This window comes from Populus nigra, chromosome 2 (genome assembly GCF_951802175.1).
Source record: "Populus nigra chromosome 2, ddPopNigr1.1, whole genome shotgun sequence".
NCBI lineage: Eukaryota > Viridiplantae > Streptophyta > Magnoliopsida > Malpighiales > Salicaceae > Populus > Populus nigra.
This window is the reverse complement of record NC_084853.1, coordinates 43,296,901-43,317,362: the sequence shown is the minus strand read 5'-3', so window position 1 is coordinate 43,317,362 and position 20,462 is coordinate 43,296,901. Positions and strand designations below refer to the sequence as shown.

The following is a 20,462-nucleotide window of genomic DNA, read 5'->3' as shown; positions in this document are numbered from 1 at the left end:
GAGTTGTTAGTAGTTAGCTATCAAGATCATGAACAGCACAACTGGGTTTTCTAAGGGCCCATAAAAATGGCAATTCAAATAGCACTATCCCACGAGCAATCTCAAAGACTTGATCTGTACTCAGCTTGCACTGCTAATTACAAATATATGGATTTATGAAACACTGAAATACCAAGAAGATACTGCTAAGAATATTAGAATCTGATTTTTCGATGAGGGCTGTTATCTCATTCTAGGCTGATCCGCTGAAGGACTCATCTAGATCAGTAAGAGTCTTACTTCAAATCATTTCTTTGTTTCTCATCGTACACCAATTAAGTTTTGTATAGTGGTTTACAAATTAATACAGAGCACAGGAGCCCATGGATTCATTATAAAAGCAACTAAATGCAGCATAATGACGGCACCGTTTGGGAACGCGGCTGCGGCCGCGTTCCCAAAAAATTTGAATGTTTTTTGTTTTTTGTTAAAATTTAATATGATTTATATGTTTTGGATCGTTTTGATGTGCTGATATCAAAAATGATTTTTAAAAAATAAAAAAACATCATTGGCATGCATTTTGGCATGAAAAGTTATTTGAAAAGCACCCGTAACCACACTGCCAAACACGCTCACCGTTCCAAAAGCTATTTTAAAGAGGTTTCTTTACCAAAAAAAAAAACTGTTTTTATTCCATATTTCAATACTTGAAACCATGAAAGCAACTAAATAAAATCTCAAGCATCGGTGATGATCAAATCTGCCTTGCGAGTTGTGACCATGTCCTTCAAACATTTCATTTCTTCTTTTTGAGAAAATCAACAAACTTACCAATATAGTAATCCCAATGCAACTTCTGGTTTCCGAAAATCGCAGCAGCTTCACTTGCTTTCTACCTCAAGCTTTTTCCTTCCGCGGATACCAAAGCGAGTTTCAGAGCCTTGGCTAAACCATCCCGGGTAAATGACCCATCTTCCCCTCTCTTTATTTCCACACCTGAACCCTTCTCAACCAGATACCTTGCATTCCAAGGTTGGTCGATGATGAATGGTAAGAAAATAAGGGTATGACCAAACTGCAAACTTTCAATAATAGAACCCCACCCAGAGTGAAATAATGATCCCCCAATTATTCTTTATTACGAGAGGTGAGATCCTTGAAAATGGAATGAGTTTGCGCCACAAATCCCTCGTGGATAAATCTCACTACGCAAACAATGTTTTCTCCGCCTCTTTTAATTTCTTCCTAACTTAATAATTCCCTTTAAATCTTGATTAATTAATTAATAAACACAGGTAAATCAATGATGGGAGAGAAGGGAACGGTATTAGTGACGACAGTAATACAGTGACGTGACTACAAAATCCCCTTTTTAATAGATTTTTCCAAACAAGTCCCCAAAGAACAAACAGATGGAGGAGGGAGGAGTGCAATTAAAACAAGAAACTGAATATAGTAGTTATCAATAAATATAAGGGGAAATTATCCCTAGCAATTAAGTCAAAATTGCAAGTTAAGTTTTGAAAACTTATATTTTATATTTTGGATGAATAAAAAATTTAAATTTTAAAATAATCAAATTACTCTCTTGTATATTAATCAATCAAAAATAATTTATGTAATTTTCTTTCTCTTCCTCACGTCATTTTCTCTCCCTTGAAAACCCAAGTTATGAATTCAAAAACCTTTTTTTATTTTATTTTGTACATGTCAAATCCATTAAATTACTCATTGATTATGTAGATCTAGTAATAAACACTAGATCTAGATTGCTCATTGATATATATATATATATATATATATATATATATATATATATATGTATATATATATATGTTTACCTTGCTGCAATTGCTTCATTCAATTAAATAAAAAAATATTTAGTTGAGTTTATTTCTTATTAGTTTTACTGATCAACTTAAATCAATCTAATATATCATCATTTTAATATTTATTTTAAAAACTCTTAAAATAATATTTATTTTAAAAAATAATTAATTTATGTTTTATTATAATCTTCCGTTGTACTTTTAAATTAGTGAGTCAATAAAATCATCTCAGATCAAGTTTTTAATTGTTTAATTTAAAATTCAGATAAAAAAGATTTAAAAAATAACTAATAGAGGTAGATTTAATGTTACTCACCGTGATGATAGATAAGAATTGTATTATTTTTATGTTTTTTTTAGTATACTTCCATTAAAATTATTAGAATTTTGAATTTTAGATAATGATTATGATTTTTTTTTAGTTAGAAAACACGCTTAGGTATTTTTTATATTAAAAAACAAAAACCATAAACCGCATACCGTGGGCCTGTATGCTATATAGTATATACCAGGATTGTTTAATTAAACCAATACTAGAAGCTTGTGATATTTAATTTGTTTTGTCGCTATTGCATATCATTGCTCATCATGAAGGGTCTAGATTTCCAACGCCTGGCGATTGCATTCCAAATTCCCAATTGATCATCAAATATTAATAATTTACTTTGTCGTTTATTTGGAAAGATAACATTTTTAAAATCGTTGATGAACCGTTGTTGATGGATCAGACACGGCAACTAATAATTGGTTTTTGGTGAATTTTTAATTGTATAATTTCAGAGACATGCTCGCGCAATTCTTATCACATGTATCTCAATTACTCATGTGCGGCGGAAAGTTAACATTCATATAAATTTTTAATGATTTTAAAAAATTTAAATTTATAATTATTAGAAAATAAATCCAAATCTTAACCAATTAAGTACCTCTTAAATTGCTTTTATTTTATTTCTTATTCGTTAATGTCACAACAGTTATTTTTTTTAAAAATTTATATATTAATATATTAAAATAATATATATTTTTTATTTTTAAAAATTTATTTTTAAAATTAACATGTTGAAATGATTTAAAAACACAAAAAAAAATAATTTAATATAAAAAAATAAAAAAATCAATATTTTTTCAAAAACACCTTTGAAATAAACAAAGAAAAATCTTAATATATATATCTCCAAGTCTACGCTCATTAAGCTTCATATAAATAAATAATGATTACTTTATAGTTTAGGGGCAAGATGGTTTCATATTGCTTCAAATATTGTATAAAGTTTAATGTATACGGGAAAAAATATATTTAATATCATGGTGATGATGGGTTATAAGCCAGTACCAAGTTGTAAATAAATAATGGATGAACTTGGAGTTTTTTTCCATTGAAATTGAGTAGCAATCAATATAGGAAGATTTCTTGTTCTTGGTTTTAATTCTCAAATCAGCAGAAAAATCCTTTGATAAGAATCTCAGCAAAACGAAAGTAACTCTTCTCATTGCATACAAGCGAGCACTGATCTCAACATTACACCATGGTTTGCGGATTAATATAGTGCGCAGCTGCCCATGAACTCATTATAAAGGCAACTAAGTGCTCATAATGTACATTCAAATAGCTATTTTGAAGAGGTTTCTTGACAAAAAAAAAAAAAAAACTGTTTTTATTCCAGATTTGAATACCTGAGAAAAGCACCTAAATAAAATCTCAAGCATGGGCGATGATCAAATCTGCCTTGCGAGTTGTGACCATGTCCTTCAAACATTTCATTTCTTCTTTTTGAGAAAATCAACAAACTTACCAATATAGTAATCCCGATGCAACTTCTGGTTTCCGAAAATCGCAGCAGCTTCACTTGCTTTCTCCCTCAAGCTTTTTCCTTCCTCGGATACCATAGCGAGATTCAGAGCCTTGGCTACACCATCCCGGGTAAATGACCCATCTACCCCTCTCCGTACTTCCACACCTAAACCCTTCTCAACCAAATACCTTGCATTCAAAGGTTGGTCGATGATGAATGGTAGGAGAATAAGGGTGTGACCAAACTGCAAACTTTCAATAATAGAACCCCACCCAGAGTGAAATAATGATCCCCCAATTGATGGATGACCCAATATTTCCATCTGTGGCGCCCATCCCATGCAAACAATCCCTCTATCAGATGTCCTTTCACCGAATCCTGAAGGCAGAGCATCAAGATCATCGTTGGCCCAACCGGGTTTTCGTAATGCCCACAGAAATGGCAATCCAGATAACTCTAGCCCATGAGCAATCTCATATACTTGATCTCTGGTTAGCTTATACTCGCTACCAAAACCTACAAACACAACGGACGTCGGCTTTTGGTCATCGAGCCATTTAAAGATTTCACCCCACCTACCATCAGTGAATTCCTTTCTTTCTGGCTTCTCCTGTGGCAACAAACCTACTGGGATCACGGGTTTTCCTATCACCCTTTCAAATAGATTCAAGTAGTCTCCTTCAAACTCGGCACAGCTGCGTATCGCCAAAGCTTGGCATCCATGGAGTATATTGGAGACCCTTTCACCATCCGTGATCCCAGAAGCATTTCCTTTATAAATCCATTCAAAAACTCCAACAGCCTCATGGTTTCGATAAGCTACCGAGGAGGGAAAGTCAACCCACTCTGGTTTCGATGTCATACTCGTCCATGACGGCCTAAGTCTTTTTTGACCATCGCCAACTAATAAGCAGTCTGGGTGCCCAAGAAACACATATGCAGCAGCAGAGAAAACAGAGAAATGAATAAGAGGAACTTTTTTTTCTCTAGCAATCTCTACCATCCAATAAGGAATCATGTCAATGATTATCCAGTCTGGAAGTTGATCGGCGATGAACTGCTTCAAGGGGTGCTGCAGGAGATCATATGCAATCTTCAGGTACTCGATTTTCTCGGCAGGAATGTCAACCGTGGCCTCTCCATCTTCTGGCAAGATATCATTGTCTAAGCTTGGTAGTGGAAACTCTACAAATTTCACCAAGTCTGCTACACTTGGAGGAATTTTAGGGAGTCTTTTGATGTTTCTTGGGGTTGAAACAAAGGAGACTTTGATTCCAGCTTTTGCTAAATCTATGGAAAGTTGAAAGAAAGGTATCATATGGCCAAAGGCACTCCATGGAAGCATCATTATGTGAAGTTTCTCTGCCATTAATTCAAGGTATGGAGAAAAAGAAGATTTCCCAGGCTAGGAAATAGGGCAAACCTGTATAAATTTTAGAGTATTGAGAAAGGAGGCTTAAGATCAGTATATATGGACTGAATACAAGAGCCAATTAGGACGGACAGTAAGCAGATTTCAATGAGAAAAGCAAAACCTTAGCAGCTTGTCTGGAGATTAACGAGTGAATCTTTCAGGGACTTCAATGATTTTTAAGTTTCGAATGGAAAGCACTTCCGATATTTAACGAGCCAGGGGGCCAACCAAGTCTCGAACGTGAACTTCATGTCTGATTTTTTGTTCTTTTTGACTGTACAGTACTTCAATTAATGGTTACTTTTTTTTTAACAGAAAAATAAATAAAATATTTATATTTACATCATCCAATTATAAAAAAAATAAAATAAATATAGCCAAAAGCCAAGAAAGAAAGAACATTTGGTTACACCACTGAAAAAATATTTAGTTACTATAGTGTTCTTCCCATGAGGTAAGTTTTCAGTCAAGCAGGGAGGGAGAAGGATCTTGAATCTTGGTTTGGGGGGGGGGGGGGGGGGGGGTGTGGAATTTTTTTTTCCAGTTACCTCTTTTAATAAATTAGAATTTTAGCTTTAAAAATAGAAAATTTTTATTTCTAACCCCTCCTAAAATTTTTCTCTAACTTAGCCCTCCCAAACTAAAATTGATAGCTCCACCCTGCATGCATAATGCATTGTGTTATCACTATTGGTTTCCTGAATGTTATATACCTAACGAAAATAATAAAACAAAAAATAATTTGGGAGTATTCTATTATATATTTGTATAACTGTGTATATGGATTTATTATATGAATATCTGATTTTTTTTTCAGTTTTGAATAATTATTTAAAAATTAAATTATTATGAACCATAAGTTATTCAATTGTTCAATATTCAATGGTAATTCATACAAATCATGACTTAGAAATCTCTTAAATCATTATTTAGGAGAGAATATTTAAAGTGGCTTTCTATTATATAATTTACATAGCTTTTCTAACTAACAACTACCTTAAAAATAAAATACATAGCTTACTAATTATATTTTACTCTAGTTTATATATATATAAACAATTATGTACATTAGGCTCATATAGAATATTCATAATTTTTTTTAATATTGCAATAAAAAGCTATAAACTTATTTGAAAATTATAACATAATTGGATAATTCTTTAAATATCATTTTGATAATTTTATTTTAAAATATTTTCATTATAAAATATATGAAAAATAAAACAACTAGATAGAGAAAAAAAAAGGTGAAAAGCTAAAAGAATCAAGCTCGAACCTATAAACCTAACCTTTTAGAAAAAAGTCAAGTGCTCTAAAATCTAAAAGGTTAGGCGAACTTATTAGAAGAAACTTAGTCACACCTGAATTTTTTTTAAACTCAAATAGAGATGTCCACTTGAGAATATATATATCAACCAAAACAATTTTACCATAAAAAAATAAATCAGGGTTAAAGTATTATGGACTCCCAAACCTAAAATTCCAACACATTTTTCTCTTAAGAACTCATTAAAAACATCATTTGAAACTTAGTAACTCAATTTTCAACTTCAAAATATTTTATAATCAAGTTAAAAACTCAAAACCAAACTAAATTATAATAAACTTTAAGAATTTCAATCTATTTTTTTCAATGTGATTAAAGATTCAAATCATTTTCATCAAACTCTTCTTTCCAAGACGAACCCTCCTCCATGATTAAAGGCCTTTTTATAGTTGTAATGTGGTTGGCTAAACTTTGTTTTTCTCTCTTTTTTTTCAATAATTTTTTTTCTCAATATTTAAAAACTGAAATATGAAAAAAAAAAAATTTGTGCCAAAATACAAAAAGCTAAAACTACATAGACCAAAATATGAAAGAAAAAAATTAGGAACAAAGTATATTTTTTTATGCCCCACTAACACTTCAAATTGCATTATGGATGCACGGTTTAATCCATAATGCATTATTCTCTATCCGAGAGCAGAGGATGGTGTATAGGAAAACATCATTTTCTTTTAATTTTTTTTACTAGAGCGCCTGTCAGCACGATGTCGTGTAATGCTTTTCAAATCTATTTTTATTTAATTTTATGGTATTTAAAATAGATACTAAAAGAAAGGAAACAATTAAAACTATATATATATATATATATATATATATTATTAGCCGTATAGTTTTTAAAATAAAAACAAAAGTAAATTATATTAAATATTCATAAGAATTTAAAATTATTTAAATTAAAGAGAAAAATGTCTTGCCTTGATCAAAACTCCTTTTTTATTCACGTATTTCTTTTTTATTTTCATGAAAACATTTTTTATTAGATATATTTTTTTTTAAAAAAGAACATGTCATGATTGAAAAGCAAGTTTCAATGAAAAAAAATCATGACTCAATACATTTTGAGAAATTGTATGAACAGATAAAACAATAATTATTTCAATAAAATTATATAAAAAAATAATAAAATAGATATTTTATTCTCATAAAATAATCATGAGAATTATTTTTTTAAAAAATTCATCTTAGGTTCATATATAATTATTAATAATTAATTTGATAAAATTCTATGAAAAATTTACAGATAAAAATAATAAAATGGATATTTTATTCTAATTGAATATTCATAAAAAATATTTTTTATAACAATTTACATGTTATGTTCATATATAATTAATCATACTATTATCATAGAAAAATCCAATATTATTTGAAAAGTATGGCATCCTCAAATGATTTTTAAAATTATTTTAATTTTCTTATTTAAAAAAATATATAAAAAATACAACAATTAAAAAACAAAACACAAAAAGAATAAGCCTAGTGTCATAAAGAACTGGCCAGCCGTGCTTGGGTTTAGAAATCCAAAAGCATGTCCTTCAACAAGAAGTCCAAGAGGCGTCTTGACTTTGAACAGCAAGCCAGTGCACCGCACCTGCCTTTAAAAAACAAAAGCAGGGGAAGACATCTTCTCACCTGCAATAATTTTCATCCACCTACGATGACCGCAGAATCTAGATCTGATTTTTTTTTTTTTTTTTACTTCACAATAAAAATCTCAATTTGTTTCTGTTTAAAAACATCATAAACCTCCAGAACTCCAACACGTATTTTAATTAGTTGAAACTTTAAATTAAATTAAACTAAAATAAACCTGTTAAATTCTGATCTCTTTTTTTAGGCTCAAACCATCTGGCTGAAAATTTCCTCTCTCCTCTTTCTGCTCGGATTTATTAATTACTAGGGATTGAAATATAAAAAATAAAGTTTTATAACCAAGATTTAAACTTTTAAAACTACAAGGATTAAAGTGTAAAAAGATACGCTCTATAAACAGTGCTGATGAATAATGAATGAATATTGTTTTGTATTTATTTTACTTTTTAATTTATTTTGGCCAATCTTTAAGCTCTGAAGTTTGATGCTCCAATTACGGTTGTATATTATATTATAGGAATGCTGTTAATGATGAGAAGTAAAACGGACCTTATCTTTTATATTTCACATTTTAACTCGTGAAGCAATTGCAGGGTGGTGGTATGGTAAAATAGGAACCACCAATTGTTTTCCAATAGAAGAGAGAGATTTTTCCTTGAATACCACGCAGAAAAAAAATATTTGTTTGATATTACTGTGAAAATTATTTTTTAAAGTATTTTTTTATTTGAAAGTATAATAAAATAATATTTTTTTAGTTTTTTTTAAATTTATTTGTGATATTAGTACATCAAAAAATGATTCGAATATATATAAAAAATTAATTCAAAGTAAAAAAAAAATAAATTAATTTTTTTTAAAAAAATATTTTTAAAATGCAAAAATAAATGTAATTTTAGCATGTTTCCTGGGCAATTAACAAATTTGATTTTCGCTCTTTACATAACCAAGCTTCCTCGAGTATTTAAATATACAAAAGTCTATACATGTTTTACAAGGATCTAAAGTTCATAAAAAAATAATAATTCAGTTTCTAGAAAAAAAAATGACATGAAATAAAAAGACAAGAAAGAGAAAAGAAAAATATAGAAATATTGAAACAATGGAAATACATTATAGCTATGATAGAAAAATCTCGATAAAAGAAATATATAAATACTTTAGGAAGCTCATTTTAAAGCTGTTGATAATATGTTAACAAATTAGCATGCCACCACTTTTAAATGGAATGTGTGGCCCGCCACCGACTCTTTAGTTTCTAAATGTATGGTAATTTTATGATTTTAACACTACAAAGAATTTTTAGTTATTAAATAAAATGTAATTACAAACTTGTAAATAATCTAATATTTTTTTGTTGATTTTTTATAGTGTCATGTAAAGGGTCATGAGCTTATAAAGTTCATAATGTTTTATGTAATTTTCAAAACAATAAAGATAAATTATGAAATGGAGTAAATTATAGGATGTTCAATGTAATTTTTTCTAGATTTTTATTTGAACTATATTAATTATTTCTTAGTTATTATGTATTTGATATGAAAATAATAATATTAATAATAAATTGTTTATGAAAATTCGATTGAAATCGATTGTTTATTATTAAAATGTTTAAATATACTTGAAAACATGATTTTATCACAATTATAAGTTTTTAAGCTTTCAAGCATGCAAAATATAGATATATTATTTTGATGTTTTTAAAACTTGCTTTAACAATCGTAATTTCTTAAACAAAAACAATGTTTCCAATTAAAAATATTGTCTTGACTAAGATAAACAAGGGATACATCGTTAAATTTTTTTTTTTTTTTAAAAAAAATTCAAAATAATTATATTTTCAGGTTTAGTCGGTCGTCGTAACCACCAAAATATAATTCTGACTTAACTATCACAAATAAAATAAATTTGTATTATGATCGTAAAAACCAGGTCGAACCTAAGGAAAAATTCGTTTAATTTTCCTTTAATATACTGAAATGAGAAAGAATGGAGGATTTGAATGAGAAATTCAAGAAAAAATCATTCTGAAAGGAATAAATGGATGATTCACATATCCATTCCTATAAATTTATTGATCATCGAAATAAAATAAATATTCTTTCACGTTAAGCAAATAAATTTGATATCCCTTAAAGTTAAGGAAAATCAATGAGATTATGAATACATTAATTAGAAAAAGCTCTTTAATTAATTTCTTACCATCAAGCAAATGCAATATTGAAAGCAGTTTTCATTCACTCGGCAGTGGTCTAAGAATAAAATTTATGCATTTATTTTAAGCAAATGTTCAAAAGCTTGAGAATTTAACTTAGTTTATTCTTCCCTAATAAATCAAGATGAGAGTTGCAGCAATCAAATTAATTTTTTTACTTCTTACTCTAGTGCCTAACAACAATTACGGATTGAAAGAAACTAGATAGCATACATGCCATCTCAAAACAATTCAATACGCTTGAATAACAATCAATAGCATAATTTTGAATAAGAAAAAATAAATAATTGAATTTAAATAAATTACAATGATAATGTTACTTCTAACAATGTGCTTATGGAGATGGTGTGTATCCCTTTTGAACTGAATTCAGGAGTTTAGTTCATAATTGCTGGAAAATTAACAAAAACAGAGAAGAAAAGAATGTTTTTTGGACCTCTGTTTTGGTCGTGTTCTGCTCTCTTTATCCCCCCCTTTGCTGTCGAAATTTTCAGGATTCTTAGAGTAATTAGGAGTCTTCATGATGCTAAATTCGTTCCTTCTTTATCAGATCTTTAAGGTTGGATAAATCTCTCGTAATTTGTGTTGAAAACTGATTTTACTGCTATAACAATTCTGCAGTAATTTCAACACTGTTGCAACTTAGACTTTGTTTCTGACTTGGTTTCTTGCAATATCCGACTATCCCAGCAGTATTCATTCATTCATAGTATATTAGAGGCTTGATCTGCATCTTTCTTGGGTTCTAAAGCCTACTGTTTTTATGTCAGACTCTCAGCCGTAGTAGGATGCTCGACATTGTTGGTTTCCTGATTAGAGTAGGAAACCCATCTCGTCCTCCAGATTGCGTCCGAAGTTTGGTCTTGAAAATGATTTTATCTGAATTGGAATCCTTCATAAAAGTTGTAGTAATGGATGTATAGATGAATTTAGGCTTTTGAATTTTCTGATTTTGATATCTTAAACTTAAGATATTCCTATTTGAATATCTAGTGTGAAAACAGAGAATCCTACTGTGAATAGGATTTTGACCCGAGTTTGCAGGTCTGATTAAAGATCCAAATGAGATCGGGTTTTTCCCCATGTTATCTTCCTGGAAAGCTTTACATGTGTACTTAAACCTAGATTAACCCACGTTTTCATTCGGGAACTCTAACATGGCAAAAAACCTGTCATAAGAAGCTAGGTCCAGAACATAAAATATAGAATTTCTTATGTTAAGCAATAAATTCACAAAGTTTCTTAGGCATACTAAACTCATAAAAATAACTTCCAATAAACTCAAATAAGCTCAAAATACATTAAAAAAATATAGTGTAAAAAAAATTAAAAATACATGTATATTTTACACTTATCAAGATTTAATGATAATAACAAATAATTTTTATAGTTATAAATCTTTTTTACATTTAAGAGAAAATTGCCCCACCAACAACGGCAAGACGACATATAAACTATTATAACCTAATTTCATTTCAAATTACTTGTTTGTTTAGTTTAACTACAATATAAAATATTTAATATTATAAACATGAGATCAAAATATAACACCATAAACATGAGATCAAAATAAAATCTTGAAGCATAATAATCACGTCCGGAAGGAATTTTTCATTAATCGTGGGATTGCAGTAATACTCCTGTGCAAGGTAGGACCATCATCGCTCCGGTCACGTCACCAAATACCGATGGTTGTTATTGTTTAACCATGTTGAAATTTGAATATTTTACATCCGACGGGTCCATGAGCCTAATAATTTGCAGGAACAACTTCCAATTAATTTTGTGGAACGACGTTGCAGATTCCTGCACAAACACTAAAATTGAAGATTTTTACACAGTTTCTGGAGACGAGTATGAGATTGCATTTGGAATGTCCACAAAGCAATTAGTCTCCAGACAGCTCAAATGCAGCTCTCCATAAAGTGTCACAACTGCACCAGGTGGGATAGAAGATGTTAGAGCAGAGGACATCACAGCTATCCACACAGAATCTGGGGTCAGGATCAAACTGCTGCGGGGAGAGGAGGGCATGCGAAAAATATATACGCAAAGAGAATGACTCTGCAGGCCATGAAACGAGCCTTCCAGACTGGGAATTATGGGTAACATGCTGATAAAAACTATGACCCAGTGATTCAATGTATAAATTAGAGGAATATGGTGGCAGACAAAGTGACAGTGGCTGCTAGATTGGAGGGCATTGCAGGTGATCCAATCGAGGAGATTTTCATTTCTAATGTCCTAAGATCTGAAGTAAATACAAATTACCATACAGCATAATCATTCCACAACAACTCGCACAACAGTACCAGAAGTACTATTTACAGATTTCATCTCTCCCAGGTCAAAGATGAGAAACATGATATAACCTAACAAGTCATAGCAATTCTTCACATTTAAAATCAACTTTCAGAAACCAAGAAAAAACAGGGACCATTGAGCGTCCTCACAACCATGCAGGATTCACACTCCACGACTGGTAGAGTTTACTAGAGCACTCCTCACATGGCACAGCCCAAGGAAGAACCTGCACCAACTAAAGATGGAACCTTCATAGAGATTCTGCTCGGAAAACTTGAGAATTATGCTGCTTGTCCTCTGTCTTACACTTTCTGATGTCGTAACAAATCTGAGATATCAGTTCATAGACCTCTACAGAAAATTGTAAGCAAATCCAATATACACAATATGTTTCTTATCTCTTCTTCTCTCAGAGATCCTGATGGATTTTATGTAATAATATTGTACCTCATAATCATGGGATACCTTCCCAAATGCACACGACAAGTTGATCAGATAATTCTCACGAATCTGGACTGAAGTTTACAGATTCCCTCCAGATGAGTTCCTTGATGTTTTCTTCAGTAAAAGATGGTTTCTCAAAATCAAAGCTGAACGGCTTTGGGCAAATAGGCTCCTCATTGATGCCATGTAGAGGTTCCAAGTATGGACGGCACAATGCCTCATCGACTGCAAACAGCAAAAAGGTTAAATGTAATCATCGGTCAAATTAATAAAAGCTTCTTTGATAAGAAAATATACTCAATTTTGAACTTTCTGATATAATTTCAGAATGTTGAGACATACTGTGTTTTACTCTACTAGTTTACTAATATATGTAATTTCACTTCATTAAGTAATAGCAATTATCTCAAATATTATTCAATGAATGCACTTAATTCCAGATCAAATGCGTAGCCAAGATTGCAGAGAATGTCTCATAGAGATAAAACAACATATGAAGCTATTTCCTTATTTAATTCTTGTTTTGTCGCATGATCAATATTATGTCTGTCCCTGAATGTTCAACTTTACCTTACGTTTATAGTCATTGATTTTAAAAAATTGTTGCCGCAATGTCACAAACTAGTCCTTGACATCACTATCATGCCTCATTTTTACCTGTAATACGCCAATTTGGATCAAAGACCAGCATTTTCTCCAACAAATTAAGTCTTTTATTTCACATCTTTTCTCACTGGACACCATGGTTTGCAAATTAATACAGTGCGCAGGTGCCCATGAATTCATTATAAAAGCAACTAAATGCTGCACAATGTCCATTCAAATAGCTATTTTGAAGAGGTTTCTTGACAAAAAAAAACTGTTTTTATTCTATATTTGAATACTTGAGAACTTGAAAGCACCTATATAAAATCTCAAGCATGCGCGATGGTCAAATCTGCCTTGCGAGGTGTGACCATGTCCTTCAAACATTCCATCTCTTCTTTTTGAGAAAATCAACAAACTTACCAATATAGTAATCCTGATGCAACTTCTGGTTTCTGAAAATCGTAGTAACTTCACTTGCTTTTTCCTTCCTCGGATACCATAGCGAGATTCAGAGCCTTGGCTACACCATCCCGGGTAAATGACCCATCTTCCCCTCTTCACTTCAACACCTAAACTCTTCTCAACCAAATACCTTGCATTCAAAGGTTGGTCGATGATGAATGGTAAGAAAATAAGGGTATGACCAAACTAAATTTAATTGACTCGGTTAAATTCAAATTAAATTTAAATGGATAAACGCTATAAAAAAAACTATTATCATTTAATAAAAATAAATAATCGAGTGACTTAATAATCCAAACTATCAGACTTAATAATCCAATTGTGATGGCTATAAAAATATTTAGAGAATTAATTTCTTCTGTAATGCATCAATTTCGCCTACATGGTCCGGGGACGTGTAGTATAAAAACATTTTTTCAAAAGCTTCGAAATTCAATACCGCTGGGAATTATTGTAGTGTAAATTGAAAATATATAAAAATAATATTAATTTATTTTAAAAAAATTATTTTTGACAATAACACATTAAAACAATCTAAAAATATTAAAAATTTTAATTTTAAAAAAATCTAACTTTTTTGATACTTCAGTTTAATTAGTTAAATGGAACTACTCTCTTACAAATAGAGGTATGAGGCACCCTCTTCTGCCAGAGAGATTATTTGATAGTAAAAATTAAAGAGACTTTTCATAAGTTTGATGATGTGTATTAAAAAAAATAATCGAAGTAAATATTTTTTTATTTTCTAATCAAAAAAATAATCAAAAGTTTAACTGTTGGCTCCAATGTAAATCATTGTAGTTAAGGAGATGAACTTTCAGTTCTCGAAAAGGGTCACAAGACTGAAATCTATTGGACAAGATTAAAATAGTGGGGGTAAATTAAATTTCATTAGAAACCATTGCATCTATTCCAGTCTGTTAACTGTATTATTTGAAAGTCGTATGATATTGATGGCAAATCACTCAAGCAGCCAACAACCTTCTTCGAACCAAAATCACTTGATGCCAATCTAGGTTTCCTGATGCAGCTTGTGATCTCCAAATATTGCATCAGCTTCTTTAGTTCGAGCTCTCGGTTTCTCTTCCTCCTTCGACACCAAGGCCTGTCTTGGTCTGTCCCTGCTAAATGATCCATCTTCACTTCTCTCTATATATTTCCACAGCCAGGTCCTTCTCCACCAAAGCCGTTGCATTCAAAGGATGATCAATGATGAAAGGTAAGAGAATGAGACTATGTCCGAATTGCTAAGTTTCAATCACAGAAGCCCATGCAGAGTGAAACAATGGCCCTCCACTGGATGAATGCAGGGGCGGAACTGCGTATTTCAGGCCTAAAATAGTTATAGTTTTTAATTATACCCTTTAATTTTACATGTTCGGCACCCCAAAAATCAAGTATATTCTTCTTCGCCCCACCAATCTTAAATTTCTAGTTCCGCTCCTTGATGAATGCGCTAAAATTTCAAACTGGGGAACACAAGCCCCTGCTTTGATATCTTGTCATGAAAACCTACTGGCATCATCAAGATCATGAACAGCACAACTGGGTTTTCCAAGGGCCCATAAAAATCAATTCAAATAGCACTATCCCATGGGCAATCTCAAAGACTCATCTTTACTCAGCTTGCACTCCCTACCAAACCCTACAAACACCCCTGATTTGGCCTTCTGTTCACCAAGCAACCTAAAAATTTCAATCCATGAACCATCGGTGATTTCTCTTTCTTGCGATTTCAACTAAAAAGTAAGTACAAAAGCAGAGAAACATGCAGGGAATGTGGAATTCACGGCGATGTCAATGGCCCAATGGGGAATGCAATTGATAAGTATCCAATCAGGTGCTTGATCAGCTATTAACTGCCCGAAGGGGTGTTTCAGGAGATCATAGGCAACCTTCAACTACCGAATTTTCTCAAACAGAATGTCTAAGCAGTTTCAGCACTACTGGACAAGAGTGTAGTAATATAAAGAACAACCTTATGTTTGCTGATAAAGGAGAAAAGAACAAAGAACTAAGTCCACGATGGAAAGAACAAAAAACAGAAAGAACACAGAACTTAGTATTTAAGTATAAAGAACAAAGAGCAGAATTGAGTTATTGGTTACTGCCATCCCATGCCCTTTTATTTATAGGAAAAGAAAACAGAATTACAAAGAAAAACAAACTCTAGAAACGTACCAGCCAACTTCTCCTTTATTTTAAGGAGATGTTTACAAGTTAGTTTAATCCTAGATAAACTTAACAAAAGAATTAAAACATATCCTAATCTAGATAGTAATCTCAGCTAACAACTAGATAATCATGCAGTAGATTACTGCTAAGTAATCTGTTCTAGCTTAGGTACCAAACTTCAACAAAGAGTTCATTGTCTCAAAGTGGAATTCACTCTCTTTCTCTCTCTATTTTTTAATCTGTAAAAAAATAAAAAACAACAAAACAAAACAAAAGAAATGTGGATTCGAAGAGAATAGAGATGAGTCTGGGTTCTTCCGTGAAAAACCAGAAGAAGCCCCAAGACAACTTAGCTTTCAGACAGTTTCAGGGGAAAATTGTCTATAAAATACTATTAAAATACAAGTAAGATTAATAAGGTACAAGTATAATAAAAATTGTGATTTAAAATGTTTTTTTATTTAAAAATATATTAAAATAATAATTTTTTTATTTTTTTTAAATTATTTTTTGATATCGATATATAAAAAAATCTAAAAATATAATTTAAAAAATCACGGTTTTAATGGGTTTTAAAACACTATAATGATGTGTCTACATATTAGAAAACCACGTGTTTAGTATTTTCGGTAAAAAAAAAAAAAAGGAGTGACGGGGATCTTCATTATGCATGAATATTGCATTGTGTGGGAGCATGAAATCCAGTACAGATGTAAAGCCATCGGTTCATCCAAATGAAATAAATGGGGAATGGTGTATATGGCTGAGATTTTGTGGTCTTGGACTCTTTGGCCAAGAAAATTGAAAGGCAGATGGGACGGGAGACTTGATTGCTCCAAATCCCTTTGCTCAAGTCTTCTTCTGATGAACCCTTAAAAAATACAAAAAGGAAAATGATTTGAAAATGATGATGTAAACGAAAATCGGTGATGGACTGTTGTTGATGGATCATTTTTAAAATCGTTGATGAACTGTTGTTGATGGATCATTTTTAAAATCGTTGATGAACTGTTGTTGATGGATCAGACACGGCAACTAATAATTGGTTTTTATATTCTTGGAATGTTTTATATTTCAAGTTTCAACCAGTGAAACGGATCGGCAGTCCGCGGAAAGATGACTGCGTGAAGATCTTTAGCCATTTCAGCTTGGGTAGAATTGAAGGGCATAGCAGAGACGTAATTACAAATATATGGATTTATGGAACACAGAAATACCAAGAAGATATATTACTAAGGATATTGGAATCGGATTTTTCGTTGAGGGCTACAATCCCATTCCAGGCTGAACCGCTGACGGTCTAATCTAGCTCGGCTAGAAATGAAGTCTTTTATTTCACGTCTTTTCTCTCTGTTTCTCATCGTACACCATGGTTTGCAAATTAATACAGTGCGCAGGTCCCCATGAATTCATTATAAAGGCAGCTAAATGCTGCATGATGTCCATTCAAATAGCTATTTTGAAGAGGTTTCTTGACAAAAAAAAAAAAAAAACTGATTTTATTCCATATTTGAATACTCAGAACACGAAAGCACCTAAATAAAATCTCAAGCATGGGCGATGATCAAATCTGCCTTGCGAGTTGTGACCATGTCCTTCAAACATTTCATTTCTTCTTTTTGAGAAAATCAACAAACTTACCAATATAGTAATCCCGATGCAACTTCTGGTTTCCGAAAATCGCAGCAGCTTCACTTGCTTTCTCCCTCAAGCCTTTTCCTTCCGCGGATACCATAGCGAGATTCAGAGCCTTGGCTACACCATCCCCGGTAAATGACCCATCTTCCCCTCTCTGTACTTCAACACCTAAACCCTTCTCAACCAAATACCTTGCATTCAAAGGTTGGTCGATGATGAATGGTAGGAGAATAAGGGTGTGACCAAACTGCAAACTTTCAATAATAGAACCCCAACCAGAGTGAAATAATGATCCCCCAATTGATGGATGACCCAATATTTCCATCTGTGGCGCCCATCCCATGCAAACAATCCCTCTATCAGATGTCCTTTCACCGAATCCTGAAGGCAGAGCATCAAGATCATCGTTGGCCCAACCGGGTTTTCGTAATGCCCACAGAAATGGCAATCCAGATAACTCTAGCCCATGAGCAATCTCATATACTTGATCTCTGGTTAGCTTATACTCGCTACCAAAGCCTACAAACACAACGGACTTCGGCTTTTGGTCATCGAGCCATTTAAAGATTTCACCCCACCTACCATCAGTGAATTCCTTTCTTTCTGGCTTCTCCTGTGGCAACAAACCTACTGGGATCACGGGTTTTCCTATCACCCTTTCAAATAGATTCAAGTAGTCTCCTTCAAACTCGGCACAGCTGCGTACCGCGTAAGCTTGGCATCCATGGAGTGTCTTGGAGACCCTTTCACCATCCGTGATCCCAGAAGCATTTCCTTTATAAATCCATTCAAAAACTCCAACAGCCTCATGGTTTCGATAAGCTACCGAGGAGGGAAAGTCAACCCACTCTGGTTTCGATGTCATACTCGTCCATGACGGCCTAAGTCTTTTTTGACCATCGCCAACTAATAAGCAGTCTGGGTGCCCAAGAAACACATATGCAGCAGCAGAGAAAACAGAGAAATGAATAAGAGGAACTTTTTTTTCTCTAGCAATCTCTACCATCCAATAAGGAATCGTGTCAATGATTATCCAGTCTGGAAGTTGATCGGCGATGAACTGCTTCAAGGGGTGCTGCAGGAGATCATATGCAATCTTCAGGTACTCGATTTTCTCGGCAGGAATGTCAACCGTGGCCTCTCCATCTTCTGGCAAGATATCATTGTCTAAGCTTGGTAGTGGAAACTCAACAAATTTCACCAAGTCTGCTACACTTGGAGGAGTTTTAGGGAGTCTTTTGATGTTTCTTGGGGTTGAAACAAAGGAGACTTTGATTCCAGCTTTTGCTAAATCTATGGAAAGTTGAAAGAAAGGTATCATATGGCCAAAGGCAATCCATGGAAGCATCACTATGTGAAGTTTCTCTGCCATTAATTCAAGGTATGGAGAAAAAGAAGATTTCCCAGGCTAGGAAAGGCAAACCTGTATAAATTTTAGAGTATTGAGAAAGGAGGTTTAAGATCAGTATATATGGACTGAATACAAGAGCCAATTAGGACGGACAGTAAGCAGATTTCAATGAGAAAAGCAAAACCTTAGCAGCTTGTCTGTAGATTAACGAGTGAATCTTTCAGGGACTTCAATGATTTTTAAGTTTCGAATGGAAAGCACTTCCTATATTTAACGAGCCAGGGGGCCAACCATGTCTCGAACGTGAACTTCATGTCTGATTTTTTTTCTTTTTGAATGTACAGTACTTCAATTAATGGTTACTTTTTTTTTTTACAGAAAAATAAATAAAATATTTATATTTACATCATTCAATTATATAAAAAAATAAAATAAATATAGCCAAAAGCCATGAAAGAAAGAACATGTGGTTACACCACTGAAAAAATATGTAGTTACTGTATTGTTCTTTTTCCCATGAGGTAAGTTTTCAGTCAAGTAGGGAGCGGTAGGGATCTTGATTATATCACAGATGGAATTAGTGGGGCTGGCCGGGAAAGCGGCCATTGCAAGGATTTTTTTTTCAGTCACCTCTTCTAATAAATTAGAATTTTAGCTTTAAAAATAGAAAAATTTTATTTCTGACCCATCCTAAAATTTTTCTCTCACTTCGCCCTTCCAAACTAAAATTCATAGCTCCGCCCCTGCATGCATAATGCATTGTGTTCGCACTGTTGATTTCCTGAATGTTATATAAACAGTGAAAATAATAAAACAAAAATTAATTTGAAAGTTTCTAAGATCTCATTACATATTTAGATTTGTTTAAGGATTTATTACCTGTAAATTTAATTTTCTTTAGCTTTAAATAATTTTTTAAAAGTTAAATTGTCATAAATCACAAGTTATCTAATTGTCCCGCTTTCAACGGTAATTTACACAAACCACGATTGAAAAATCTTCTAAATTCTTATTTAGGAGAGAAGGATTGCTATATTTAGAGTGTTAACTTTCTATTATGTGACTTATGTAATTTTTCTGTACAACCACCTTAAAAATAAAAAAAACATAACTTACTATTTATAGAGAAATTTAAAAAACTCTATAAATCATCATGATCTTGAAAAAAGAGTTTTAATAAAAAAAAAACATGGCCTTATAATTTTGATGTGCCTATATAAAAAATAAAAAAAATTAATTTGAGAAAACTACATAAACTTATTTGAAAATTATAGCATAACTGGATAATTATTTAAATATCATTTTAATAATTTTATTTTAGAAGAATTTCATTATAAAATATATGAA

At 32.1% G+C, this 20,462-nt stretch overlaps 2 protein-coding genes across 2 annotated transcripts; both read right to left on the bottom strand.

The window, feature by feature from the left end:
- Positions 1 to 3,274: 3,274 nt before the first annotated feature.
- Positions 3,275 to 5,201, bottom strand: LOC133682272 (putative UDP-rhamnose:rhamnosyltransferase 1). Its single transcript, XM_062105555.1, has one exon. The coding sequence runs from the start codon at positions 4,971 to 4,973 to the stop codon at positions 3,570 to 3,572; it is 1,404 nt and encodes a 467-aa protein (XP_061961539.1). The 5' UTR covers positions 4,974 to 5,201; the 3' UTR covers positions 3,275 to 3,569.
- A 12,139-nt stretch (positions 5,202 to 17,340) lies between these two features.
- LOC133682296 (putative UDP-rhamnose:rhamnosyltransferase 1) lies at positions 17,341 to 19,354 on the bottom strand. Its single transcript, XM_062105578.1, has one exon. It carries the CDS (start codon positions 19,134 to 19,136, stop codon positions 17,733 to 17,735), a length of 1,404 nt encoding a protein of 467 aa, XP_061961562.1. The 5' UTR covers positions 19,137 to 19,354; the 3' UTR covers positions 17,341 to 17,732.
- Positions 19,355 to 20,462: the final 1,108 nt, after the last annotated feature.